This window comes from Dendrobium catenatum, unplaced genomic scaffold (genome assembly GCF_001605985.2).
Source record: "Dendrobium catenatum unplaced genomic scaffold, ASM160598v2 fragScaff_scaffold_1056, whole genome shotgun sequence".
NCBI lineage: Eukaryota > Viridiplantae > Streptophyta > Magnoliopsida > Asparagales > Orchidaceae > Dendrobium > Dendrobium catenatum.
In genome coordinates, this window is record NW_021319518.1 from 6,850,906 (window position 1) to 6,873,988 (window position 23,083).

At 38.5% G+C, this 23,083-nt stretch overlaps 1 protein-coding gene across 1 annotated transcript; it reads left to right on the plus strand.

Annotated features, from left to right (window-relative positions):
* Positions 1-818: 818 nt before the first annotated feature.
* Positions 819-23,083, plus strand: LOC110103413 (subtilisin-like protease SBT2.2). The gene is made up of 10 exons (XM_020832127.2): positions 819-1,569; positions 14,538-14,691; positions 15,295-15,692; positions 15,998-16,093; positions 16,209-16,281; positions 18,350-18,632; positions 20,120-20,451; positions 21,726-21,999; positions 22,115-22,396; positions 22,478-23,083. The coding sequence occupies exons 1-10, from the start codon at positions 1,355-1,357 to the stop codon at positions 22,906-22,908; spliced, it is 2,538 nt and encodes an 845-aa protein (XP_020687786.1). The 5' UTR covers positions 819-1,354; the 3' UTR covers positions 22,909-23,083.

Genomic DNA, 23,083 nt, shown 5'->3' on the forward strand with positions numbered 1-23,083 from the left:
TGGACGGTCGATAGTGAGCCCTTCGATCATGCACCTTGTGTTGGCCATTTGGAGGTCTTAATGATGCCAGAATTCAGCGATCTTTGGCTCGTTGGATTCGTCTCGTCGAGCCGTTCGATTCGAGTATAAGCTCGTTGAAATCGGAGACCGTTTGAAACTCAAATTGCTGTTTGAACATTCTGACACACTTTGAGCCCTTGATTTGGACTCATTTGGGCTCGGATTGAGTTGAACTTGGTGTCGTTGGGTTTGATTTCCGAGACGCTCAGTTTGACTATAAGTCGCTGAAATCGGAGTTCGGATGCTCCCGAAATTAAATTTTGAAGTTTCCAACTAGCCTTTTGCCTCGAGATTCGTGTCCGATCAAGATAATGTTTGCATACGTATCAATTGTTATCTAATAGAATATCTCTTTATTTTTTTCACAGAATATAGTTTTTTGATTTTATTAATAAATAAGAGATAATTTCTATATTATTTGTAGATAAAATTAAATATCTTGTTATCTATATAGAATATCTCTTTATTTTTTTCACAGAATATAGTTTTTTGATTTTAATTAATAGTTTTATCATGAAAAATATAATTAATTTTTAATATATTTACAAATTTAATATCTATTTTTAAATTTTTTTCATCTAATATTATCAAACGTATTATTAAAATGAATGTATTTAAAGTAAAATAATTATTTACATACATATATTTTAATATTATTTAGACATAACCATTATTTTAAAATATCATAACAATTTAATTATATGAATTTAATGGCTTGTACTAATCTGAATTCCTAATCCCAAGTTTTTGGGCCGGCTGGGTGAGAGTTTTCTTAGTTCTGCTCCTCGATTCCTGTTTTTAGCTCAGGCTCCTCTCCGTCCCCATCTCCTCCATCTCTCGCTCGCTCGTTCTCTCCTCTCTCTCTCTCTCTTAACTTTTTCTTTATCTTCTTCCTTTTCCTGCTGTGTGCTGAGCTGTTTGCGCCTAATGCTCTTAAGCAGAAGCAGGGGAGCAAGCGCACCCCAATGCTATAGAAGTAAAGTGTCTTTATCCAAAGAGAGCTGGAGGCTTTTTCTCTCAGTTCGCTTGTTTCCTTGCCCTTTTCTCTTTTGAGCAGTAATCAGCCCACGGCTTCCATTAACTCACAGCCAGTCCATCAATGAGTGCTGTCTACAGCGTTTTCCTCCCAATGCTGGCCACATAGTTGTTTTTGCTCGGCGGGTTTGTGTCATTTGGGAACTTCACTGAATGGGCTGGCTGGTTGCTTTTTGCACTCTTTTTCTCTTTGGGTTTTATGGAGTAGATTTTGGAGGTGGGTTATATTTGGTTTCATAGGGTTGGAATTCGGGATAAGATGGGGAGGACATATGGGTTGCTCCTGCTGTTGTTTACGTTACTGGGTTTTAAGATTAGAGGAGGACTTTGCCAGGATGATGCGGCTGTTTACATTGTTACCTTGAAGCAGGCTCCTGCGGTTCATTACGTTGGCGATATTGCGGAGATGAAGTCGTCTGGAATCGGGCAAATTAGCCATGGAGGTTTTGGGAGACTGGATACTGGGAAACCAAGGTTGGTTTCTCCTCCTCTGATGGTTTCTCCTCCTCTGATTCTGCTGTTTTTTCTTTGAAAAAGTTGGTTTAAACTTGTGTTTCTATTTCACTTTTATTTTATTGAACTGAACCTGTGCTCAATTAATAACTTGAATAATAAAATAAGTGTTTTCCGATTCGGTCAGTTCAGCTGTACCTTAGCGAAGAAATTGGCTTGTCTAATTATTCCTTTTTTTTTTGTTCTTTATCGATGCTTTTTTACTGCAATAAAAAGTTTATTAACTGGAACGTTTTTTTACCTTTACAAAAATTGCTAGCATGAGTTGAATTCTCTATTTTTTTGCTCTACAATCTGTTATGATGTAGAGAATGGGAAGGTGACGCTTACGCAGCCCATCCAGCCCCTTAGGCTGGGATATTCGTCTTCCGCCGCTCGATGTCATGGGTTTGAGGCTTATGCCCGTGTGTGTGAATTTAGGTTAAATTCACTCTATGTTAAAAAAAAAAAAAAGTGATCGTCGTTGGACCATAATTTGTTTATGATATAATTTGATATTTTTATTTTTTTGTCCACTTCCTGGTCTATGATGCATATAGTTTACCTTAATATGGATTGTTTGCCCCTACGCTTTCTCATATTATACATTGTCTTTATGCCTAACTTTCTTAGTGAGAGTAGGGTGGAGTTTGGTAAGAGAGCTACTAGCAAAAATGGGATTTGGGAGAAAAGTAGGAGTGAACTTAGAAAACCACATGCAGAAAATGGGGGAAAAATGGTTTCTAGTCAAACGAAATTGTATACTCATGAATGTCTTCATATGTATTTCATAGGTAGCTATCAAGTTTTGAAGAGGATACTTGCCCTTAAGAAGATTTACTTTGGGGAACTCGTTTGAGACCTATAGAGGGACTTGCTTGAGGGGATCAACTGGCTGAACCTAATACGATGCTCGCCTTGCACAGTGCAAATCAAGGATCCCTCTACCACTCGTTGCTACCTCTCTCACCGACTTTCCCGCAGAAAATCCAAACTCACCCAACTCAACTCCAGAAAGAGCCTACTCAGAGGACATGTTGCTCATCACAACCATCAGAACTAAAGCCTTTTCATTCTTGCAACATCTCATTCGCCTTCTTCCTTAAGGCAGCCTGAGATATTCTATATAAGTCATCAATCACGCCCTACAACTCGCCAGAGCTCCCTTGCAGATTCATTCGACACCTACTCACTACCAATGAGCTCGCTCATTGGCTTCATCCTCCTCTAGCCTATTAGGAGGTGACACGTGTTAGATTAGTGTGTAGCATTGTACGGGTATTCCATATAACTTATATTTTTTACTTTTCTCTTTATAACTTTTCTTGTAGCCCTCATAATCCTAAAAACAAAAGCTAACGAGGAATAGTTGGGGGACTCTAACTCTGATCTTTGACAGTGGACTTTTTAATAGTAAATACTTTGCTAGTTTGAAATCTCTAGTCCTCAGAACCCTATAATTAAAGGGTTCTGAGGACTTTTCTTGTGACATATGTATTTTTTTGTATTGCTTTTCTTGTAGCCTATACTTTTTTTTGTATAAATTTTTTTATCCCTAAGATATCTATAAATAAAGGTTGATGAAAATATTTGGGAGACTTTTGACTTTGATCTTGGACACTGGACTTTTTATTAGTAAACATTATGCTGATTTGATATATCTATATTTTTCTCTGCTCTCTCAACTCTCACTACACTCTTCATTCATGCTCACAGGTTCTAGCTCACCTGCTAGAAAGGTATGATAAAATCCATTGAAAATTGGAATTTAGCTTTCTCTTAGGTGCGGTGGTGTAGATGATATCGTTACACCCCTTTTCGACCCCTTTCAGTTAACCTAGAGTGTAACAAAGAGGGAGAATCCAGAAAGACATATCTCTTACTAACTCCCATCCCGAAATACTTCTATCAGAATCAAACTGTTATGTTAATTAAATACTTAGGGTTAAATATTATTAGGCTTTGTAATTAAGTATACTTTTATATATCAAAATGCACAAAATTAAAATAGGATGTAATGAAAATAACTTTGATGTTTTATGGAGGAATGATAAAATGGGGTAAATTGCATGCTTACTTTTTTGACAAAAATATCAAGTATTATAGATATGAATCACAAAGAAGATATGCCTAACCTGATGGGAGACTTTCATAAGAGCCTTTAGTCAACATGGAGGAAGTCAAATTTTCTACCCTTTGTGATTTGTAAGAGATGGATAAGCGAATCATGAAGACAATTCAAGATGCCCTAGGTGATCTCCAAGGGTGAGGGCGAGTCGATAATGTCCCTGAGGAATCTTTTGACTCGGGTGCTTATCGAGGTGCCCATAGCGAGTACTAGCCTTGACGAGTGATGAAGATTGCAACTGTTAGCTAGGCAGGCCATACGAGGAGAGCTTGAATATATTAATGCCTTTTCCAGTGAAATTGCTGAGGCGAGTCCACCTTTCAAGTTTAAAGTGCCTTACTTGGATTCTTATATAGACAAGACCAACCCCACCGATCATGTGGTGACATTCAAGTCGATGACTTCTCTACTAGATGTTAATGACACCCTTAAGTGTCAGCTCTACTTCTCCACACTTATGGAGTTTGCACTCAGGTGGTTCACTCGCTTGCCAGTGGGAGTGATCATCTCTTTTGTTGAGTTCAAGAGAATGTTTGTGACACAATTTACTAGTGCCATAAGCCACAGAAGAGCTTGCAAGCTTCGTTGAAGACGAGATGGGAGCTTGGAGAATCACCGTAGAACTTCATAGTGAGGCTCCAGAGGGAGACAATGAAATTGAAAGATTTAGAGCCTGCAGTCACCCAAGCTGCATTGATCTAAGGCTGGGAAAGGGCCCTTTCATATTATGCACTCTGCCTACAGTAGTCGAAGACACTTGCCAAGTTGTTGGAGATGACCAACAACCATGTTAATGATAAGGAATACAATAAAGTGGTTGAATTCTCCTTAGCCACTTGCCGCCATGAGATTGTTGTGAGAGGAAAGCAGTGATGAGGAAGACTTAAAGAAAATTTCCATCCCAGTAATATGAGGGATTGAAGACCAAATATGTAGCATTGTTGCCATCGCCACGAGTACTAGAGGGCATCGTGCATACAAGGTTGTTGAGGATAGCATGACTACCAATGCCGAGTAGTGGTGTAAGTGAGCCAAGCCGGATCACGAGCTGGCTTGCGAGTCGGCTCGAGCTCAACTCGTTAACGAGCTCATGAGTCGAATTTATCGGCCATGAGTTTGTTACTCGAGCTTGATCCTATACTCGAGCTCTTATATTAGATGAGCTCGAGCTTAACTTGGCTAATCTCGAAAGCTTATTGAGCTGCTCGATTAATTCAAATATATTTAAAAATTAATTTAAATTAACATTACATAATACATCTTAATATTTTTAAATTAATTCTATATTAAAAATAAAAAATCTTTTTTAAAAATATAAAATTTAATTTAAAATAAAGAAATCAAGCTCAATAATCGAGTTAAGTTCGAGCTTTCATAATGAGCTCTAGCTTATAAATTTTTTGACAAGTTGAGCTCGAGCTTAGTAAACTAGCTCGAGCTCAGTAAAACTAAACAAGTTTAACTCGATTAGGCAGATACTTGGCTTGTTTATACCCATAGCCCCGAGGGTGGAGGAGGTCCTTCTTGCCATTCACCCCAACTAATATGAAGTTAACCAATGACTGTCGACCTACCCTACATACACTTCGTTGAGAGTGTCTATGATTGAACTAGTAGAGGCAATTCATATTAAGAAATTCTTCAGGCGCCCGTCATCTATAAAAGCGACTGCGCTAGTCTGCAATACCTTAAGCGCCTTTCATTGGATCTCGGTCTTGACATAGAGGGATGTCGCTAGCTACGAGGTTAGATGGAGGATCTCATTAAAATAGGAAAATTGAAGGACGATATGCTTGTCGAATCAGGATGGTGACCTAGAAAGGCACACATGGAAAAGAGTGCCAATGAACCTATCCTTGCCCACTACGTATATATTATTGGAGTGGTACCTACTGTCACGACTCGACTCGGAGACTCGAATTAATGAGGTAGGAACAAACAGTCAGACGTTTAATATATTTCTTTCAAATTCAAATATAGTTTATCAACTACATTTACATCTTATATAAAAACTGAAGAGCCACTAATACAACTTACACATTTGAACATATACATAAACCAGATGTTATCTGCTTTCATTTGAGCTCCTTCTTCTGTACACATATTCCTCTCTTTCAGTCATTCTTCTTTTTCAGAAGATTTACTTGAAATATTTAGTTTAACAGTTTGAGCGGATAATTATACATGTAGTATAGTAATTGTACATACATAAAATAATTATATTTATTTAGCTTTCTTTGACAGTTATATATATATATATATATATATATATATCATTTTCAATTTTCCATTTCTCATTTAGTATAGGTCTAGTATTTTGTACCAATATAGGTACAACCATTTTCATTCATTTCCATTTAACGTGCATGGGTACGTTGCGTCCCCAGGCTGGGGGTGAACTCCTGTATTTGCATGCATATACATTTTCTTTCTTTTAATATTTTTATTTTCATATAAATCATTATTCGTATAAGATTTCTTTTCAACCCCAAATTCTTCCTCTTCCAAACTCTGCGCTCAATTAAGCGCAATTAAGACATTTGATCCTTTTCATAAGATTAAATAACAGAAGAAATTTGCACAAGAAGAATAAAATTTGAAAACCTTCATTCCGTCTCCTTCTTCCTCTCGGCTGAAGCTTCTCACGTTCGTTTACTTGCATTGGAGTGAGTGAATCAAAGATATTACTCACGAGGAGTCGTTAGTTTTCACTAATGCACGTGTTCGTTCACTCGACTATGCGATCTGACCTCGCCAGGAGCAACACACATGCACGTGCCCCGCTCGGTCGCTTGTTTCGTCCATCTGGTTAGTAAGAGCCGGTTTAGATGCTCGACCGTACCTACTTTGCTTTGTTTGGTATAAGTAAAGCTGGCCGGTTCAATTGAATCGGTCGGATCAGTTCTTATACCCACCATCTTGGGCGAAGAACGAGCAGACGCACAGGCGAGGGTGAAGAAGATGCATGTTGGAGAAGTAATCTCGGTGCCCATCTCGCGAGCTTTAGTGATTGATGTTGCCTTGATTTATTTCCGTGAAGCCGACAAGCCCGCTAGAGGGAACCCACACAATGGCGCAATGGTCATTACACCCCTAATTTCAAGCTATCAGATTGATAACATTTCGATTGATACAGGAAGTTCTGCGAATATTATTTTCAAATATGTATTTAAGAAAATGAACTTGCTTACTTCTCAGCTCACCCCCATTGTAGGACCCCTTTACAGCTTCTCAAGAGAACATAGAGAGACATGAGTACTCACCCTACTTGTGACCTGGGGAGAGGGCGACCACCATTACAAATTGACGACTTATAGCGTCATCTTTGGCAAGCCCCTGCTGAATACTTTTTGTGTTGTGGTATCTACCTACCACTTTTCAGTCAAATTCTAGGCCAAAGGAAGGGAAATTACACTGGGGGGGCATCTGCTGGATGTGGGTGGTAGGAAAGGTGGTGACATCACGGAATAAATCATCCAATTGGATGTGGAGCGAGATTCAGGCTTGGAAACTATGGAAGTAGTGGATGAGATGCCTGTTATCAAAGGCGAGTTTAACTGTACTCTTATAACAAGTGCCTCATTTAGTAAGGAACACAAGACTCAGTTGATCCAGGCCCTTAGGGGTGACTTGAAAGTCTTTTCATGAGCAACTGCGGAGATACCTGGGATTAGTGAACGTAAGAAGGGATGCTCAACTATTAAACAAAAGATTAGGAAGACAATTGCTATACTCGCCGAGCCCATCATGTAAGAGGTGCATAAACTCATGGAGATTGACTTCATCAAGGAGGTCCAACACTGTATTGGATTTTCAATGTAGTAATGGTGCATAGGCTACTAGTAAGTGAATGATGTGTGTGGACTTCACGAACTTGAACTCGGCATGTACCAATGATGGCTACCTGCTTCTAATAATTTATGCTTTGGCGACTTGACATGTGTTATTCAGTTATGAGTTTCCTAGATGCTTTCTCAGACTATCATAAGATTAAGATGCATTCAGTAGACTCTGAGAAGACATCCTTTATTATTGCTAAAGGCCTTTATTTCAAGAAGAACACGTGGAAGACCTACCAATGGATGGTTGATAAAAACATAAAAGATTAGAAGGGGAGGAATATTGAGGTATATGTGGGTGACCTCTTGGTAAAAAGCAAGTAGTGCGAATGTTTACAGAAGGCGGGCGACAAGAGAGAGGGAGAGGGGGATGGGGTCCACTAAGGATCAAATTCAAACAAGTTGGAGCCAAAGGAGGGGGCGACAATGCCTAATATGTAATTTGACTTAATTGTTTAATTGTTTGCTATATGTAGGAAAGAGGGGTTAGGGTTAGGGCATACTTTGTTTTGTGGCTGATTTTGGTGTGCTTGATTCTTCAAAGGATTGGGAGAGAAGGATCCTCCTCTGTAATTGAGGATTAATTGTATCTTGCTTTATTTCTTCAGTTGATTTGCTTTTCTACAATAAAAACTACTGTTTTTGCTTGTTTTCCATTAGATTTGTGGAGTTTTTTGTTGTTTTTGTTAATCTTGTTAGGGTTTACTAGAAATATTCATGTATTTCCTTTCAAATTGGTATCCGAATAGATTTTGGGACCATTGTGGGCTGTTTTTTTTGAAATTTCAGCTGCTGATCGTTGTCTGGAGGAGGGTTTCTTGTTGAATTTTGTCTCAATATCCAGATTTTTGAACCTACAAAAATTTCGAGTATTGATGGCGACTAAGAAGGTAGATGCGCTGGAGGAACGCCTTGAAGGGGAGATGAGCCAGATGAAAGCAACTGTGGAAGATTGAATTTCATTCGTAGAAAACAAGGTTTCATCCATGGAAGACAAAGTTTTCGATCTTCATGCGATTGTGAAGAAGCTATTGGAAAATCAAATTCAAACGACGGCATCAGAGATAAAGGGGCCTGTGGGAAGAACTGTGAATTCTGAATTTCGTAGGAGAGAAAACGATGTGGAGATCATGGAGGAGAAAGGGGGTAGATATGGAGAGAGGCGTGGTCATGGATGACATGAACTAAGGGGTGCTGGTTGGGAGAAAAAAGAGGGAACTTCTGGTAAGTATAAGGGTATTAATTTTGGAGAAAGGAGGGGGAAAAGTAAAGAGGATTTGAAGATGAGCGTGTAAGGGAAGATCATAAGACTTTTGGGAGAATCAAGCACTTGAGAAAAGAGAAATTATGGAGGAATACGGAGAAACGGAGGAGATCCTAAGGTGAGAAAGCTGAAAATGCCTATTTTTTTGAGGGGGAGGATACACCTGGGTGGATCTACAAGGTGGATAGGTATTTCACCGTCAATGGGCTGACGAAGGAGGAAAAGTTGACAACAACAGGTTTATATTTGGAGGAAAAGGCATTGTACTGGTATCAATGGAGGAATTAAAGGAGACCCATACAGAGCTGGAGGGAATTCAAGGAATGTTTATTAGAACATTTTCGAACTAGCAGAGGAGGGGACTTTTATAAGCAGTTCTTTGCACTAATACATGATGGATTAGTGGTCGACTACTGCGAGAGATTTGAGTACTTGGCCAGTTAGGTGGAGCGACTATCAGAGACGATGTTGGAGGGTAACTTCATGAAGGGACTCAAATTCGAGATCAGAGCTGCGGTGAGGGTCATGAGGCCTCGTGACTTGGGAGAGACAATGGAGTTGGCGCAGTTGGTGGAAGATCAGTAGTATCTAGAGAGGGGAGCCAGAAGCAGCAATTTAGGAGACTCTTACAAGATGACTACCACTCTCCTAGCACCCAAGGGTCTTGCAGCAGACGATTTTCGTGATACTACCTGGGAGAAGCCAGGAGGAGGGAGTGGGTGAAATTTTAAATGACTGACAGAGAGGGAGGTGCAGGAGAAGAGGGTGAAGAGATAATGCTTTAGGTGTGATGAGAAGTATACTCCAGGGCATAGATGCAGGGACCAAACTCTTCAGGTTCTCATCGTCTGTGATGGCGAGGAAACTGAGGAGGGAGGTAAGAGAGAGGTAGAGGAAGAGATGGAGGGCAAGCTGCATCTGGATGTGGCGGAGGTATCCCTGAACTCTGCGGTAGGATTCACCCTGAATCATACCATGAAAGTAAGGGGAAATAGTAGATATGGAGGTGGTGGTGTTGATTGATAGTGGGGCTACTCACAATTTTATTTCCAATCAGGTTGTGAACCAATTGGGGATGAAATTGGTGGATATAGGGTGCTGCGGAGTGATGATGGGCAGGAGGAAGGTGGAGATGAGCAAGGGAATATTTTGGGGAGTGGTGTTGACCATGCAGGGGATACAGGCGAGGGGGGTTTTTTTCTCATTGGAGTTAGGGAGCACTGATGTTATCCTGGGGATGAAGTGGCTGCAGACCTTGGGAGACATCTATGTTAACTGGAAGGCATTGACGATGGAGTTGATGGTGGAAGGGAGAAGAGTAGTGATAAGAGGAGATGAGGGGATCTTTAAAGCCATGGTGTCTCTTAAAACCATGGTGACGAGTATCCAAGAAGTGGGGGCAGGGTACTTGGTGGAATTGCACATGCTAGAGGGGATCAGATTGGAGGAAAGTGGGGAAGTTCATCTTTCAGTACGACCATTGATCCAACAATTCAGTGAGGTTTTTCAGCCACCTCAAGGATTGCCACCACCAAGAGAACATGAGCACGTATCACTTTGAAGGAAGGTGTTTCACCCATCAGTGTCAGGCCTTATCACTATCCACAATTTCAGAAAGATGAGATTTAGAAGTTGATTAGAGAAATACTGGAAGCAGGGATTATTAGGCCCGATTTTAGTCATTATCAGGCCTAGTATTAGTCCCTTTTCTAGCCCAATATTATTGGTTAAAAAGAAAAATGAGAGTTGGATGTTTTATGTGGACTACAGGGCGGTAAATAAAGAAACTGTGCCAGACAAGTTTCCCATCCCAGTGATCGATGAGCTGCTGGATGAGTTGAGTGGAGCAGCTATCTTCACCAAGATAGATTTGAAGTCCGGATACCGTTAGATCAGGATGAAGAAGGAGAATGTGCCTAAGACGGCTTTCAGAACTTATGAGGAGTATTTTGAGTTTCTAGTGATGCATTTTGTTCTCACTAACGCCCCAACCACTTTCCAGTCCCTCATGAACAAGGTCTTTAGACCTCGTGTTCTTTGATGATATCCTGGTTTATAGCAAGTCAGAGGAGTACTAGGAGCATTTGAGGAGGGTTCTAGAAGTGTTACATGAGCATCAGTTAAAGGCCAATTTGAAGAAATGTTATTTTGCCCAGGCTATTGTGAAATATATAGGGCATATCGTCTCTAAGGAGGGGGTGGCAGTAGATCAGGCCAAGATTAAAGCTATGTTGAGGTAGCCAATACCAAAGAATCTTAAGGAGTTGAGGGGATTCCTAAGACTGTCAGGTTACTACAGGAGGTTCGTGGAGGGGTACAACACCATCGCTTGACCACTAACAGAGCAGCTGAAGAAGGATGATTTTTTATGGGGGTAAGTGACTACAACAACTTTAAGAGCCTGAAAAAGGCCATGACTACTGTACACTGGTCTTGTCCCTACTAGACTTTACTCAAATCTTCATAGTAGAGACAGATGCTTCAGTATATGGTTTGGGAGCGACACTCATGCAAAACCATTGACCCATCGCCTACTTTAACCAGGTTTTGACAGCCATGGCCAGGCTAAAATCAGTTTATGAGAGAGAGTTAATGGCGATTGTGCTAGCCATCCAAAAGTGGCGGCCCTACTTGTTGGGTTGACATTTCATTGTTAGGAAAGACCAGAGGAGCATGAAGTACTTGCTGGGACAGAGGATGGTTATTGAGGAGCACCAGAGATGGTTGTCCAAGCTGCTGGGGTATGATTTTGAAATCTAGTACAGGCCAGGAGTGGAGAATAAGGCGGCAAATGCCTTATCTAAATGTATGGGGGAGCTACAGGCGATGGTATAGTCGATACCATTGATGTTAGATTGGGAGGCCATAAAGGAGGAGAGTGCACAGGATGAGGAGTGTGTAAAGATCAAGGATGATTTGTTGGAGGAAAGTAGCCACCCAGGGTATTCTCTTGATGATGAGAGGCTTCTGTACCTGGGGAGATTCGTGATGCCTAGGACATCAGTCCATATTCCACACCTACTCTAGGAATTCCATGGGAGCACTATTAGGGGTCATTCAGGAGTGCAAAAGACGTATAGGAGACTCGCCTCAGAGTTTTATTGGAAGGGGATGCACAAGGATGTGGAGGAGAGGAACAAGTACTTGGACATATCTCCAAAAGGATTACTACAACCACTAGCTTTACCAGTTCGGGTGTGGGAGGAGATATCTATGGACTTCATAGATGGATTACCTAGATCAGAAAGGTTCACAGTGATCTTGTGGTAGTGGATAGATTGAGAAAGTATGCTCATTTCGTCTCATACGACATTCCTACACAGCGGTGATAGTAGCATCAATTTTTATCAGGAAGGTGGTCCGATTGCAAAGGAGTTCCTTAACCACTTTTGGAGAGAGTTATTCAGACTACATGGGACAATTATGAAGAGTAGTACCACCTACCACCCCCAATAAGATGGTCAGACAGAAGTGATCAATAGCAGTTTGGAAATATATCTACAATGCTTTATATCTGATACATCTCGGCTGTGGGCCAAGTGGATAGTATGGGTAGAATACTGGTACAACACTTCATACCATTCTGCTTCTCAGATGACCACATTCAAAGTGTTGTATGGGCGAGATCCACCTCACATGGTGCATTTTGGGCAGAACAGCATACTAGTTCTTCAGTGGAGTACTTGGAGGAGAGGGACAAGGTGTTGGGAAGAGGCATATGATGAGAGCTCAACAAATTATAAAGAAACAGGTAGATGGGTATAAGAAGGACATCCAATTCGAGGTAGGGGAGAGGGTGTTCTTGAAGCTTCGACCTTATGGACAAAAGATTGTCGCCAACAGGAGAAATAAGAAGCCTGCCCCAAGGTACTTTGGGCCATATGAGGTAGTAGAGAGGATTGGAACTATGACATATTGACTGAAATTACCACCTACAGCGGCTATACATTCGGTGTTCCATTAATCCCAACTGAGGAGGGAAATTGGAGATCATGCCGCAAGTTCTGAGTTACCAATGGCGCTGGCAGAGGATTTGGAGGTGATTTTGGAACCCCTTGAGTTACAAGGGGTGCGCCAGGGAGAAGGTTGGGTAAAGGAGGTGTTGATCAAGTGGAATGACCTTCTAGATTATGAGATGACATGAAATCCTTATGAGATTGTGAAATATCAGTTTCCCTCCTTTTACCTTGAGGACAAGGTTATTCTTTTGTTGTGGGGGGGGGAGATATTGTTAGACCGGTCCCTATTGGACCGGTCCCTATTGGACCGGTCCAGCCGACCCCTAGCCAAGGGCTAGCCCATGTTTACAGAAGGTGGGCAGCAAGAGAGAGGGAGAGGGGGGTGGGGTCCACTAAGGATTCAAATTCAAACAAGTTGGAGCCAAAGGAGGGGGCGGAAAGGGCTAATATGTAATTTGGCTTAATTGTTTAATTGTTTGCTATATCTAGGAAAGAGGGGCTAGGGTTAGGGCATTTTATATTTCATTATAATTATAATAAATGAGATTCTTATAATATACATTATAACAAATTAAAAATTTTAATATAATATATAAATTTATAATATTAAATTTAAAAATGTGTAATAAGAATAATATTTAATATAATATATAAATTTGTATTATTAATTTATAAATATACATCATAACAAATTTATAATACAAAATTTAAAAAATTTTGCACATAAATAACCCAAATTCATGGCCTAACCAACTCAAATTTGTGGCTCAACAAACTCAATTTAATGGCCCAACAAAGCCCAAGCTCACATTTAAGCTCACATAACATTCATGTACTCTTTTTTAGTCCCACATCATGAAGGAGTAAGAGATAGTTGGCTTTTGACTCTATATATAGTTCACTCTTTTCTAACAAAACATGTTTCATGAGATATCAACCATATATTATGGTATCAAAAATCTCATTATTTAATAAAAAAAGTATTTTAAAAAAATGTAATGAAGTAAAATATATTATTTATATTTTATTTATCATTAATTTTTTTTTTGAAACCGGCCGGTTCTTTCGAACCCGGACCGGTTCACTTGTTGAACCGCCGGTTCAGTACGGTTCAGGCCGGTTCTTTGCGAGGCCGGTTTTTGAACTGAACCGGATCGGACAACTGGCCGGTTCACGGTTGAACCGGCCGGTCCGGTCCGGTTTTTAAAACCTGGGTATCTTGCTTCATTTCCTCCGTTGGTTTTCTTTTCTACAATAAAAACTACTGTTTTTTCTTGTTTTCCATTAGATTTGTGGAGTTTTCTCGCTATTTTCATCAATCTTGTTAGGGTTACTTGAAATATTAGTATTTCCTATCACATTGCTTCATCTTGAACCTATATGGCAATCTTGATTAGAATTTTAAAATAAAGTAACAGAATGAATTGTTGTTTTAAAAGCTCATATTTCATTATTTGTAATTACTAAAAATTCATCACATCTGAGATCTTGTCAACCGCATTATGTATATTTGTTTATGAATTGTTTTTAGTTTTTTGTTACTTTATTCTTTCTTTCTTAAGCAGATAAGTGAGTAGTTTAGATGTCCTATTTTTTTTTCCCATTCTTTTTTATCTATTGCTGGTGCTTACATTCAAGTCAACCGCAAATTATGCATTTATGTTTTGAGAACTTATTGTTTAATGAGTTATTTGGTACATTTGTACCTTTTATGTCTTGTTGGGATAGGTTCTTACCTCTGTAATTATCCTTTGATGCAGCAATGCTTCACGGACTGGCGCAGATTACAGCTCATTTCTAATTAGATTTCAAAATTCTCTATTGAGAAGAGCACTTAAAGGAGAGAGCTATCTTAAACTGTATAGCTATCACTTCTTGATCAATGGCTTTGCGGTTCTCATCACTCGTCCACAAGTACTAATTCTATGTTTCTCTTAAATTCTTTAACATTGTTTAGTTTTGATAAACATGGTGCTGTAAATATTCAGTTTGCAGCTCTTTATTTTTCACATACTATAATTTCATGCATATCTAATAATTTGCTACACGTACTTTATAAGATATTGTGCAGCATGCTCTGGGAGCTGAATGTTCATGTAACTTCTATTGAGTTGTGGGATTGTTATTGAAATCTGTATGATAAATTTTAGCATCAGGTCTAATTGATTATTATGATGTTGCAGGAGCTCTTCTTTGCATTAATGAGATTCTTAAGTTGTTACCTTATATGCTACCCCTTTAAATCAAACTATTCGATCCAACTTGTCTATTTGTGAAATGTTTAGTTCTTTATATATCTCCCTAATAGACACTAACTGCCTATGCTTTAGAGCCAATTTGTTTCTTTTGTTTATAAATTGAGTACATAGGGCTGTTGTTTCTAAGTTATGTTCTTATAGTTTATGGCACTATATATTGTTGGAGACGAGCACTCTAAATCTGTCTTGCGCTGATGATACTGGCCATTTCCTACCTTTTAGTCTGATGATTTGTATATGTTTTTTATGGATTTGAAAGGCAGACAGGCTTTCTAAGAGAAGAGAGGTAGCGAATGTTGAATTGGATTTCTCTGTCCGAACAGCAACAACATACACTCCTGAATTTTTGGGTTTGCCCCAAGGAGCTTGGGTTGAAGAAGGTGGTCCAGAATTTGCAGGAAAAGGAATTGTCATTGGTTTTATTGACACTGGAATCGATCCAACACACCCTAGCTTTTCTGATGTTCTGTCAGACACTGTTTATCCCGTTCCTGCCCACTTTTCTGGAGTTTGTGAAGTTACAACCGATTTTCCATCTGGCTCCTGCAATAGAAAACTTGTTGGAGCTCGTCACTTTGCAGCATCTGCCATAACTAGGGGAATTTTTAATGCTTCTAAAGACCATGCTTCACCATTTGATGGGGATGGCCATGGAACGTAAGTTTTGGGAATGCTTGATTTTTAAGGTTTCTTTTATCTATTACCAGTCAACTGTGCACCCCTGTTGGCAACCGCATTATGTCTCTCGAAATTGAGTTCATGCTGAACATTCTTGTTTAGGTAACCATATTCTCATTTAGTTGAACAAAATGCAAGATTAAAATGTATGTTCATAACTGTTCATTGGTCATCCAAACTGTAAAAATGTGAAAGGAATTGACATCTTAAATTTGTTTGACTGATTTGGATTTCATTTCCTTGGATGTCTTTACTTCAAAATAATATCTGATTTATCAATTCAGGCATACAGCCTCCATAGCTGCTGGTAACCATGGAGTTCCTGTGAACGTGTCAGGGCATCACTTTGGAAATGCAAGTGGAATGGCTCCTCATGCCCAGTAAATATTCATTTTCATTCAGTTAAAACTCTATTATCATTTGCTTCCATTTATGAGTTTTTCGTAACCTCTTTTCTCTGTCTCCTTTGCTTTTTCACACTATTTCTGCTTTCAGCGTTGCTGTTTATAAGGCCTTGTATAAAAGCTTTGGAGGCTTTGCTGCTGATGTTGTTGCTGCCATAGACCAGGTAAACAGTCACTTCCAAGCATGGACTTTCCAGTTGATGGAACAATTATTTTGGTGCTTAATGTAAAGCGGATCTTTCTGATAGTTTTTTCTTCTTAGAAGATATTACAGTTCTGATTGATTTTTTAATTTGTTTTTGATTGCTTTTCTGCTTCGGACAATTGAATTGGCCTAGTGAAATATAAAAGCATGTTGTACTATTGAAAGGCTAAACTAGTAGTTTAGAAATAAAAACAAGTGTTAATGATTTATATTTTGCCACATATATAACTAATGAGAGCATTTTTAAATGAAGTTTTATTTTACATTGACTCCAGCTAAGTTCTTTTAATTTTTTCAGATTACCTTTCATGTTCGGGTGGTCTTCACATTAGTTTACAAAACTAAAACTTGCGACCCTTAGCATATTAGTCTACAAAACTAAAACTTGTGGACTGCCCGTTCATTTTTAATTCTGATTAGCTTCACATGTTTCAAAGTTTTTACTAGGAATTGAAATATTCTTGAGCATTTCCCTATTTTAATTGCTAAAACACTAGCATTTTCTTGCTTTATATTCAACAAGCACAAGCTCCATTTCTCTTCCAAAAACAGTTTCCCTACGCATTACTTATCCTGGGCTTTGGTTTGCATGCATTCGTTGCAAGCATTAAACCTAACTGTCTTAGCCTTTTATTGGTAAACTTCTCAACTATTAACGGAATTAAGTGATACTTTATCTGATTCCATAATGAATTGGCTACATCAACTTCCTGTTCTATATTTTTATTTCATCTTATTGATGTTGCTGCGGTCCATTTGATTTATGGAATTCTGTGGAAGATTGGAATTGCCTATATTTCATAAATTTATAATTTTTCTGTTAGAAACATCTTAAGGTTGTTATCTAACCATTTGGAAAGATCATCATGGTTTCATGAGAATACATAATATTCATAAAAATATGGAATGGATTTTTTCCATGATTCATTCGGGTCCATTCTCTTTACGTAAATTAGTGGCCTAATTTTGGGTCTCCATGCATTTGATTTTCCTGAAAGTTTTAGTGGTTGATTTAGCTTCCCATAAATGGGAATTTTATTTCTTTGCATCCAATGTCCTTTGAATTACTTTTAAAATTTGAATATTTGCATTTTCATATCAGGCCTTTTTTGGTAATGTCTTTTGATCTGCTTTGCCTTTTTTAAAGTTTGACTTTTCATTAATTTGATTATATGGGAAATTAGAATGAAAAGTGCTGTATTGCATGTGTGCTTCTTTATGGCGACATGTCCATGAGCACCAATAGAGCAGTTTGTCCTACTTTTGGAGAGTGGTAATGATTTTTCTGTCAAACAGCACAACACGATGCTACAATATTTCAAAATAAGTCAGAATTTCCATTTTTCAAGATTGTAGTATTACCACTCACCCATTAGTTTTCTTTCTATTATTTTTGTTAAGTACAATAGCTCTCTTATTGAGGGTTATTTAAAGGAACAAATATATTCTAAAACTGTTTTCCCTTCATTTTAATCCCCTTTACTGATACTCAACTTTGAAACCGGAATCTCATCAAGGAAAGAAAATCATAAGCATCATTGTCATCATTACCGTTGTTCCTTTTATTTGAGCTCACCTCATTTATTCTTGTTGAGTGATGCATTTGATATGATCACATATTTTTGTACAAACTTGTCACGTCTAAACTTGTAACAAACCTCTCATGTTATCAGGAATGTACCTCATCATCTTTGTATTCTGCTGTATATTAAAGTTGAAACTATCAAGTATTTTTCCTGTGGCGTTTTGTTCAATAGGCTCCACGATCACACTTTTTAATATGATTATTTTAACTGTTTCTAGTTTTAACACTCGATCATCTTGGCCTTGTCATATCAATTACATTCAGTTTGGTTTTTCGTGACGTTTTTCCATGTGACTAATAATGAATTCTTGTTTCCTTGGCTTTATCCTTAAAACTGCAGAACAAATATGTATTCCTTCGTCTGTCACTTTATTTTGATGTTTTTATATGTTCTTTAACTGGTCCACAAATTTCATCCTTTAACTGGCAAACCATTTGACAGGCAGCTCAAGATGGCGTTGACATCATAAGTTTATCCATCACTCCTAATAGGCGCCCTCCTGGCTTAGCTACTTTCTTCAATCCTTTAGATATGGCTTTACTTGCAGCTGTAAAAGCAGGAATATTTGTTGTACAAGCAGCAGGAAATACTGGCCCTTCACCAAAGAGCATGTCTTCCTTCAGTCCATGGATATTCAGTGTGGGTGCTTCAGCTCATGATAGAGTCTATAATAACTTTATTGTGCTAGGCAATAATCTTTCAATCTCTGGCGTTGGACTTGCACGTGAGTTTCTAATCCTTTGGAATATATTTATTATATGACAAACATGAGCATTCGCTTCTTACCTTAGCCATGTCTGGCTTGCATTTTAAGCTTAAGTAATAGCCACATGAGTTCAAATGCTTGGTTTAGGTCTAGTTACTACTACTACTAGGGCTGCAAATGAATCGAAGCGAGTCGATCCTCGGCAATGTTCGAGTTCGAGCTCGTTTAAACTTATATTGTTTGAGTTCAGTTTGTGAACATGTTTGAGCTCGATTAATTTCAAGCTCATCGAGCCTCAAATCGAACGCCTCATTTAACAAACTGAGCCAGCCGCTCAGAAATCATAATTTTTTTTAAATCGTGTCGGAGCGGCTGAGCCAGCCTACTCACAACCACCTGCCCCGCCTACTGAGCCTAGCCTGCCATGCTTCATTTGCATTTTCCACTGTCTTATTATATAAAGCGAAATCCCCTTTCATTTCACAGTGTGGGACAAATGAAGCTACCTTTTTTTTTTCCTGAGCGGTAGCCGAGGCGAGAGGGGGAAGTGAGGCGAGAAAGCTGAGGCGGGTGAGAATAAAAGTAGATTGAGAGAAAAAATTTAATTAAATTTTTCTAATTAGTTAGATTACTAAAAAGAGAAGTTTAAAATGTCTAATTAAAGCGGTTAAAGTTAAAAATATTAAATTAGTAAAAATAAATTATTAAATTAGTAGATTTAATAATATTTATTTTTAAAACTCTAATTGAGCTCTAATCGAGCTTTTTAGTTGAGCTCTAATCGAACTTCTTTGCGAGCTTGTTCACGAGCTTAAACGATACTGTTCGTGAACATAAATGAACCAAATGACAAGCTGTTCAAGCTCGTTTATTTAGCTATCAGGTATTTATCAAGAGTGTTCAAGCTTGTTTGTTTACCTTATCAAACGAACATAAACAAGCTTTTATCGAGCCGAGCCACGAGCAGCTCGTCGAACGCTTGGTTCATTTGCAGCCATAGTTACAACATTTAGCAATACAATTTTAAACCTTGTTTTGGAGTAGGTCTTGATTGCATTAGAGGTGGAATCTTGATCATCTGAATTTATTTCTTATTTACAGCACAAGGGCTTGCTTTTGCTTGGCCACCTTGGTGAAGAGATAGGTTAGCTCTAGAGTGGGTGTTCTAGAACATAATTTAAATCTTGTAATTTTAACCTATTAGACGTTAAAGACTGGCTAATCTTTGAGCTAAAAGCTTAAGTTAATAGATTGCCTTGGAGAAAGGCTGATTATGCAAGCGTCAACTAAGAACATAAGAACATTGTTCTGAATTACTAAAGCTGGAAACCGCTTAGAATCAAGGACATGCTTTCAAATTTTTTGTTGTTACTAGTATTTGATATTCTATTGTTCAATGGTTTTTATGCATATTAATTATCATGGTATTTTTTTTCTTATTCAAAGAATAATCACATTTTCTGAATTCCTAAACGAGAAAACTAACCAGCACTATCTACTTTCAGCTGGAACAGATGGTGATTTGATGTACACTCTGATATCTGCAACTCACGCGTTGAGAAATGATTCAGATAGAGAGAATAATTTTTATGTGAGCGAATGCCAAGACCCTAGCCATCTTAACCAAGATTTGGTCAAGGGAAACATCATAATTTGTAGCTACTCGATCAGATATGTGCTTGGCCTTTCCTCGGTTAAGCAAGCTCTGGTAACTGCAAAGAACGTTAGTGCTGCTGGCATTATATTCTACATGGATCCTTTTGTCCTAGGGTTTCAGCTCAACCCTACTCCTATGGATATGCCTGGCGTGATCATACCCTCTCCTGATGACTCCAAGGTGTGTTCTTTTTTATTTATGCATCTGGATCCAAGTATCATAAAAAATTGCGAGAGTGGAAACACACTTCTTTCCTATCGGTTTTTGTTTATCTATATATTAATTTGTAATTGAATTGCCTCTGGCAATATGCTCTTACCTTTTTGATACCTAGTTAACTTTAATATTCTTTCCAAGCTCTAGTTTGTTGAATTTTGATTTTAAGTCTAAATGGTTGTTCATAAATGTATTTCAAGTGAAATAGTTCATCGATTCTGTACATATTTCCTTTTTTTATACTACTTTTTTGATCTAAATTTGTTTGTAGATGATGCCAGAATTTTACTAGAAAGAATGGCTAAATAAAAAGAGAAAAGCTAGATAGAGAAAGTTCTGTAGAAAGTACATGGCTCGAGTACCAATGATTTCTTGATTGTGCCCCACAAAGCTCACCCTCTAACCGCTTATTTATAGGCTTGTGTTGATGCACAACACCATAGAGAAGGCTACTTTTGAAATCTTTATAAATAGAGATACATTACTAACCCCAATTCTTAATTCTATGATGAAATTTCTTTGAGGAAGACTCGAGCAATTTGGAGCTGGCGAATGATGAGTAATGAGTAAACTTGGCAACTTAACGAGTTCAGTCCACTAGTATATATATATATATATATATTAGTGAGTTCAATTATATTTCATCTTCTGTGTAGGATGACTTACATAATATTTATTAAAATCTGAATGCATAATTCCTTAGCTATAAAGCTGAGAATTGGCCAACAAGCTTCTTTGCCGGCCATAAGGCCAAATATTCTCTTTAACTGGCTGCAATGCAGAGAGAATGATAAAGTATAATGCAAATATTCTCTTAGATGACGGCAAGGCTGAATAGCTTCTTAACCGGCCATAAAGTTGGTGAAGTCAGTGAATAATTGGTTCGCAAAACTTCTTTCTTACGTCATGAAAGTCTCCATATAGGCGCCTCACTCTAGATCGCCTGAGGGCTTACTGGGAAATAGCTTTGAAAGGTGACTGACAAGGCCGAGTTTTCTCTTTAATCAGCTATAATGTCCAATACAACATAAAATTGCTGTATATACTTTTAGGTGAGTACCGATTTTTTGCGCGACTTAACCCAATATATTTTAGGTGTACGGTACTATGTTTACCAGCAACATTCCTAGTACTTGTCATCTTAACTTTAAGATATTGAAGAAACAATTATGCTTAAAGCTTCCAACTATGATACCATTAAATTTTCAATGATTAATTTGTCTGCAATATTTGAATAGGCTGTTCTTCATTATTATAATACATCCTTGGTGAGGGATGGAGTTTCAAACCGCATAGTTAAATTTGGCGGTGTTGCAAGAATATTGGGAGGTCTAGGTGCTAACTATAGCAACTCTGCTCCAAAAATAATGTATTATTCTGCAAGAGGGCCAGACCCAGAGGACAATTCACTGGCAAATGCAGACATACTGAAGCCAAATCTTATAGCTCCTGGTAACTTCATTTGGGGTGCTTGGAGTTCTTCTCTTGCCACAGACTCTGCTGAATTTCAAGGTACTAATTCAATCATTTATCTTATTTAGTTAACTTTTATGTCTACATATGTTCACTTTGTACTACAGTTGATCTCTTTTTTACTCACTTCCATCTATGCTAAATTTCCTTGCAGGTGAAAATTTTGCAATGATATCTGGTACTAGCATGGCCGCTCCCCATGTAGCTGGGCTTGCCGCTCTTCTAAAACAGAAGTTTCCAAGTTTCAGCCCATCAGCCATTGCTTCTGCACTCTCTACAACTGCTACTCTTTATGACAAACAAGGTGGACCAATCATGGCTCAACGAGCTTACAGCAATCCAGACTCATCCCAATCACCTGCTACACCGTTTGACATGGGAAGCGGTTTTGTTAATGCCACTGCGGCTTTAGATCCAGGAATAATTTTCGATGCGGGTTAGTCGAACCTCCTTTCCTCAGCACCATAACCCGAATACCTTTTCCTTATATAATCTTTTGCCATACATTTCTTTTCAGATTATGATGATTACATTTCTTTTCTTTGTGGCATCAATGGGTCTACACCTATCGTTCTAAACTATACTGGCAACAACTGTGATTCTTCCACCATTAATGGCACAGACTTGAACTTACCTTCAGTAACTGTAGCATTGTTGAATCAATCGAGAACTGTCACAAGAAGATTAACAAACATAGCTAATGATGAGACCTACAGTGTCAGCTTCAGTGCACCTTATGCAGTTTCTGTTTCCGTCGCCCCTATCCGGTTTTCGATAGCGAAGGGAGAGACACAAAACCTGACTTTTGTACTGACCGCCACAATGAACAGCTCCTCTGCAAGCTTTGGGAGGATTGGGCTCTATGGGAGCCGAGGTCACATTTCGATGATTCCATTGTCGGTCATCGTGAAGATCACAGGCAACATGAGTACTACAAAGCTGAAATGAGCCAAATGATTCTTTTGCTTTGACAAGTCTGATAACCCATTTTTTTATTTTTTGGTCTGTACTTGTTTTATAAGATATATTGCTGAAGCTGAATGCAATTAGAAACTTAATGGACAAATAGTTGTATCATATTCTTGTTGAAGTTACTAAGGGGAAGTAAATTTCTTCTGTTCAA

Bases quoted from the DNA above. Each gene is read 5' to 3' on its own strand.
- LOC110103413 (XM_020832127.2), top strand. From the start codon at position 1,355: ATGGGGAGGACATATGGGTTGCTCCTGCTGTTGTTTACGTTACTGGGT. The intron at 14,692-15,294 runs GTACTAATTCTA...TGGATTTGAAAG, and splicing joins TTCTCATCACTCGTCCACAA to GCAGACAGGCTTTCTAAGAG. The intron at 22,000-22,114 runs GTACTAATTCAA...ATTTCCTTGCAG, and splicing joins AGACTCTGCTGAATTTCAAG to GTGAAAATTTTGCAATGATA.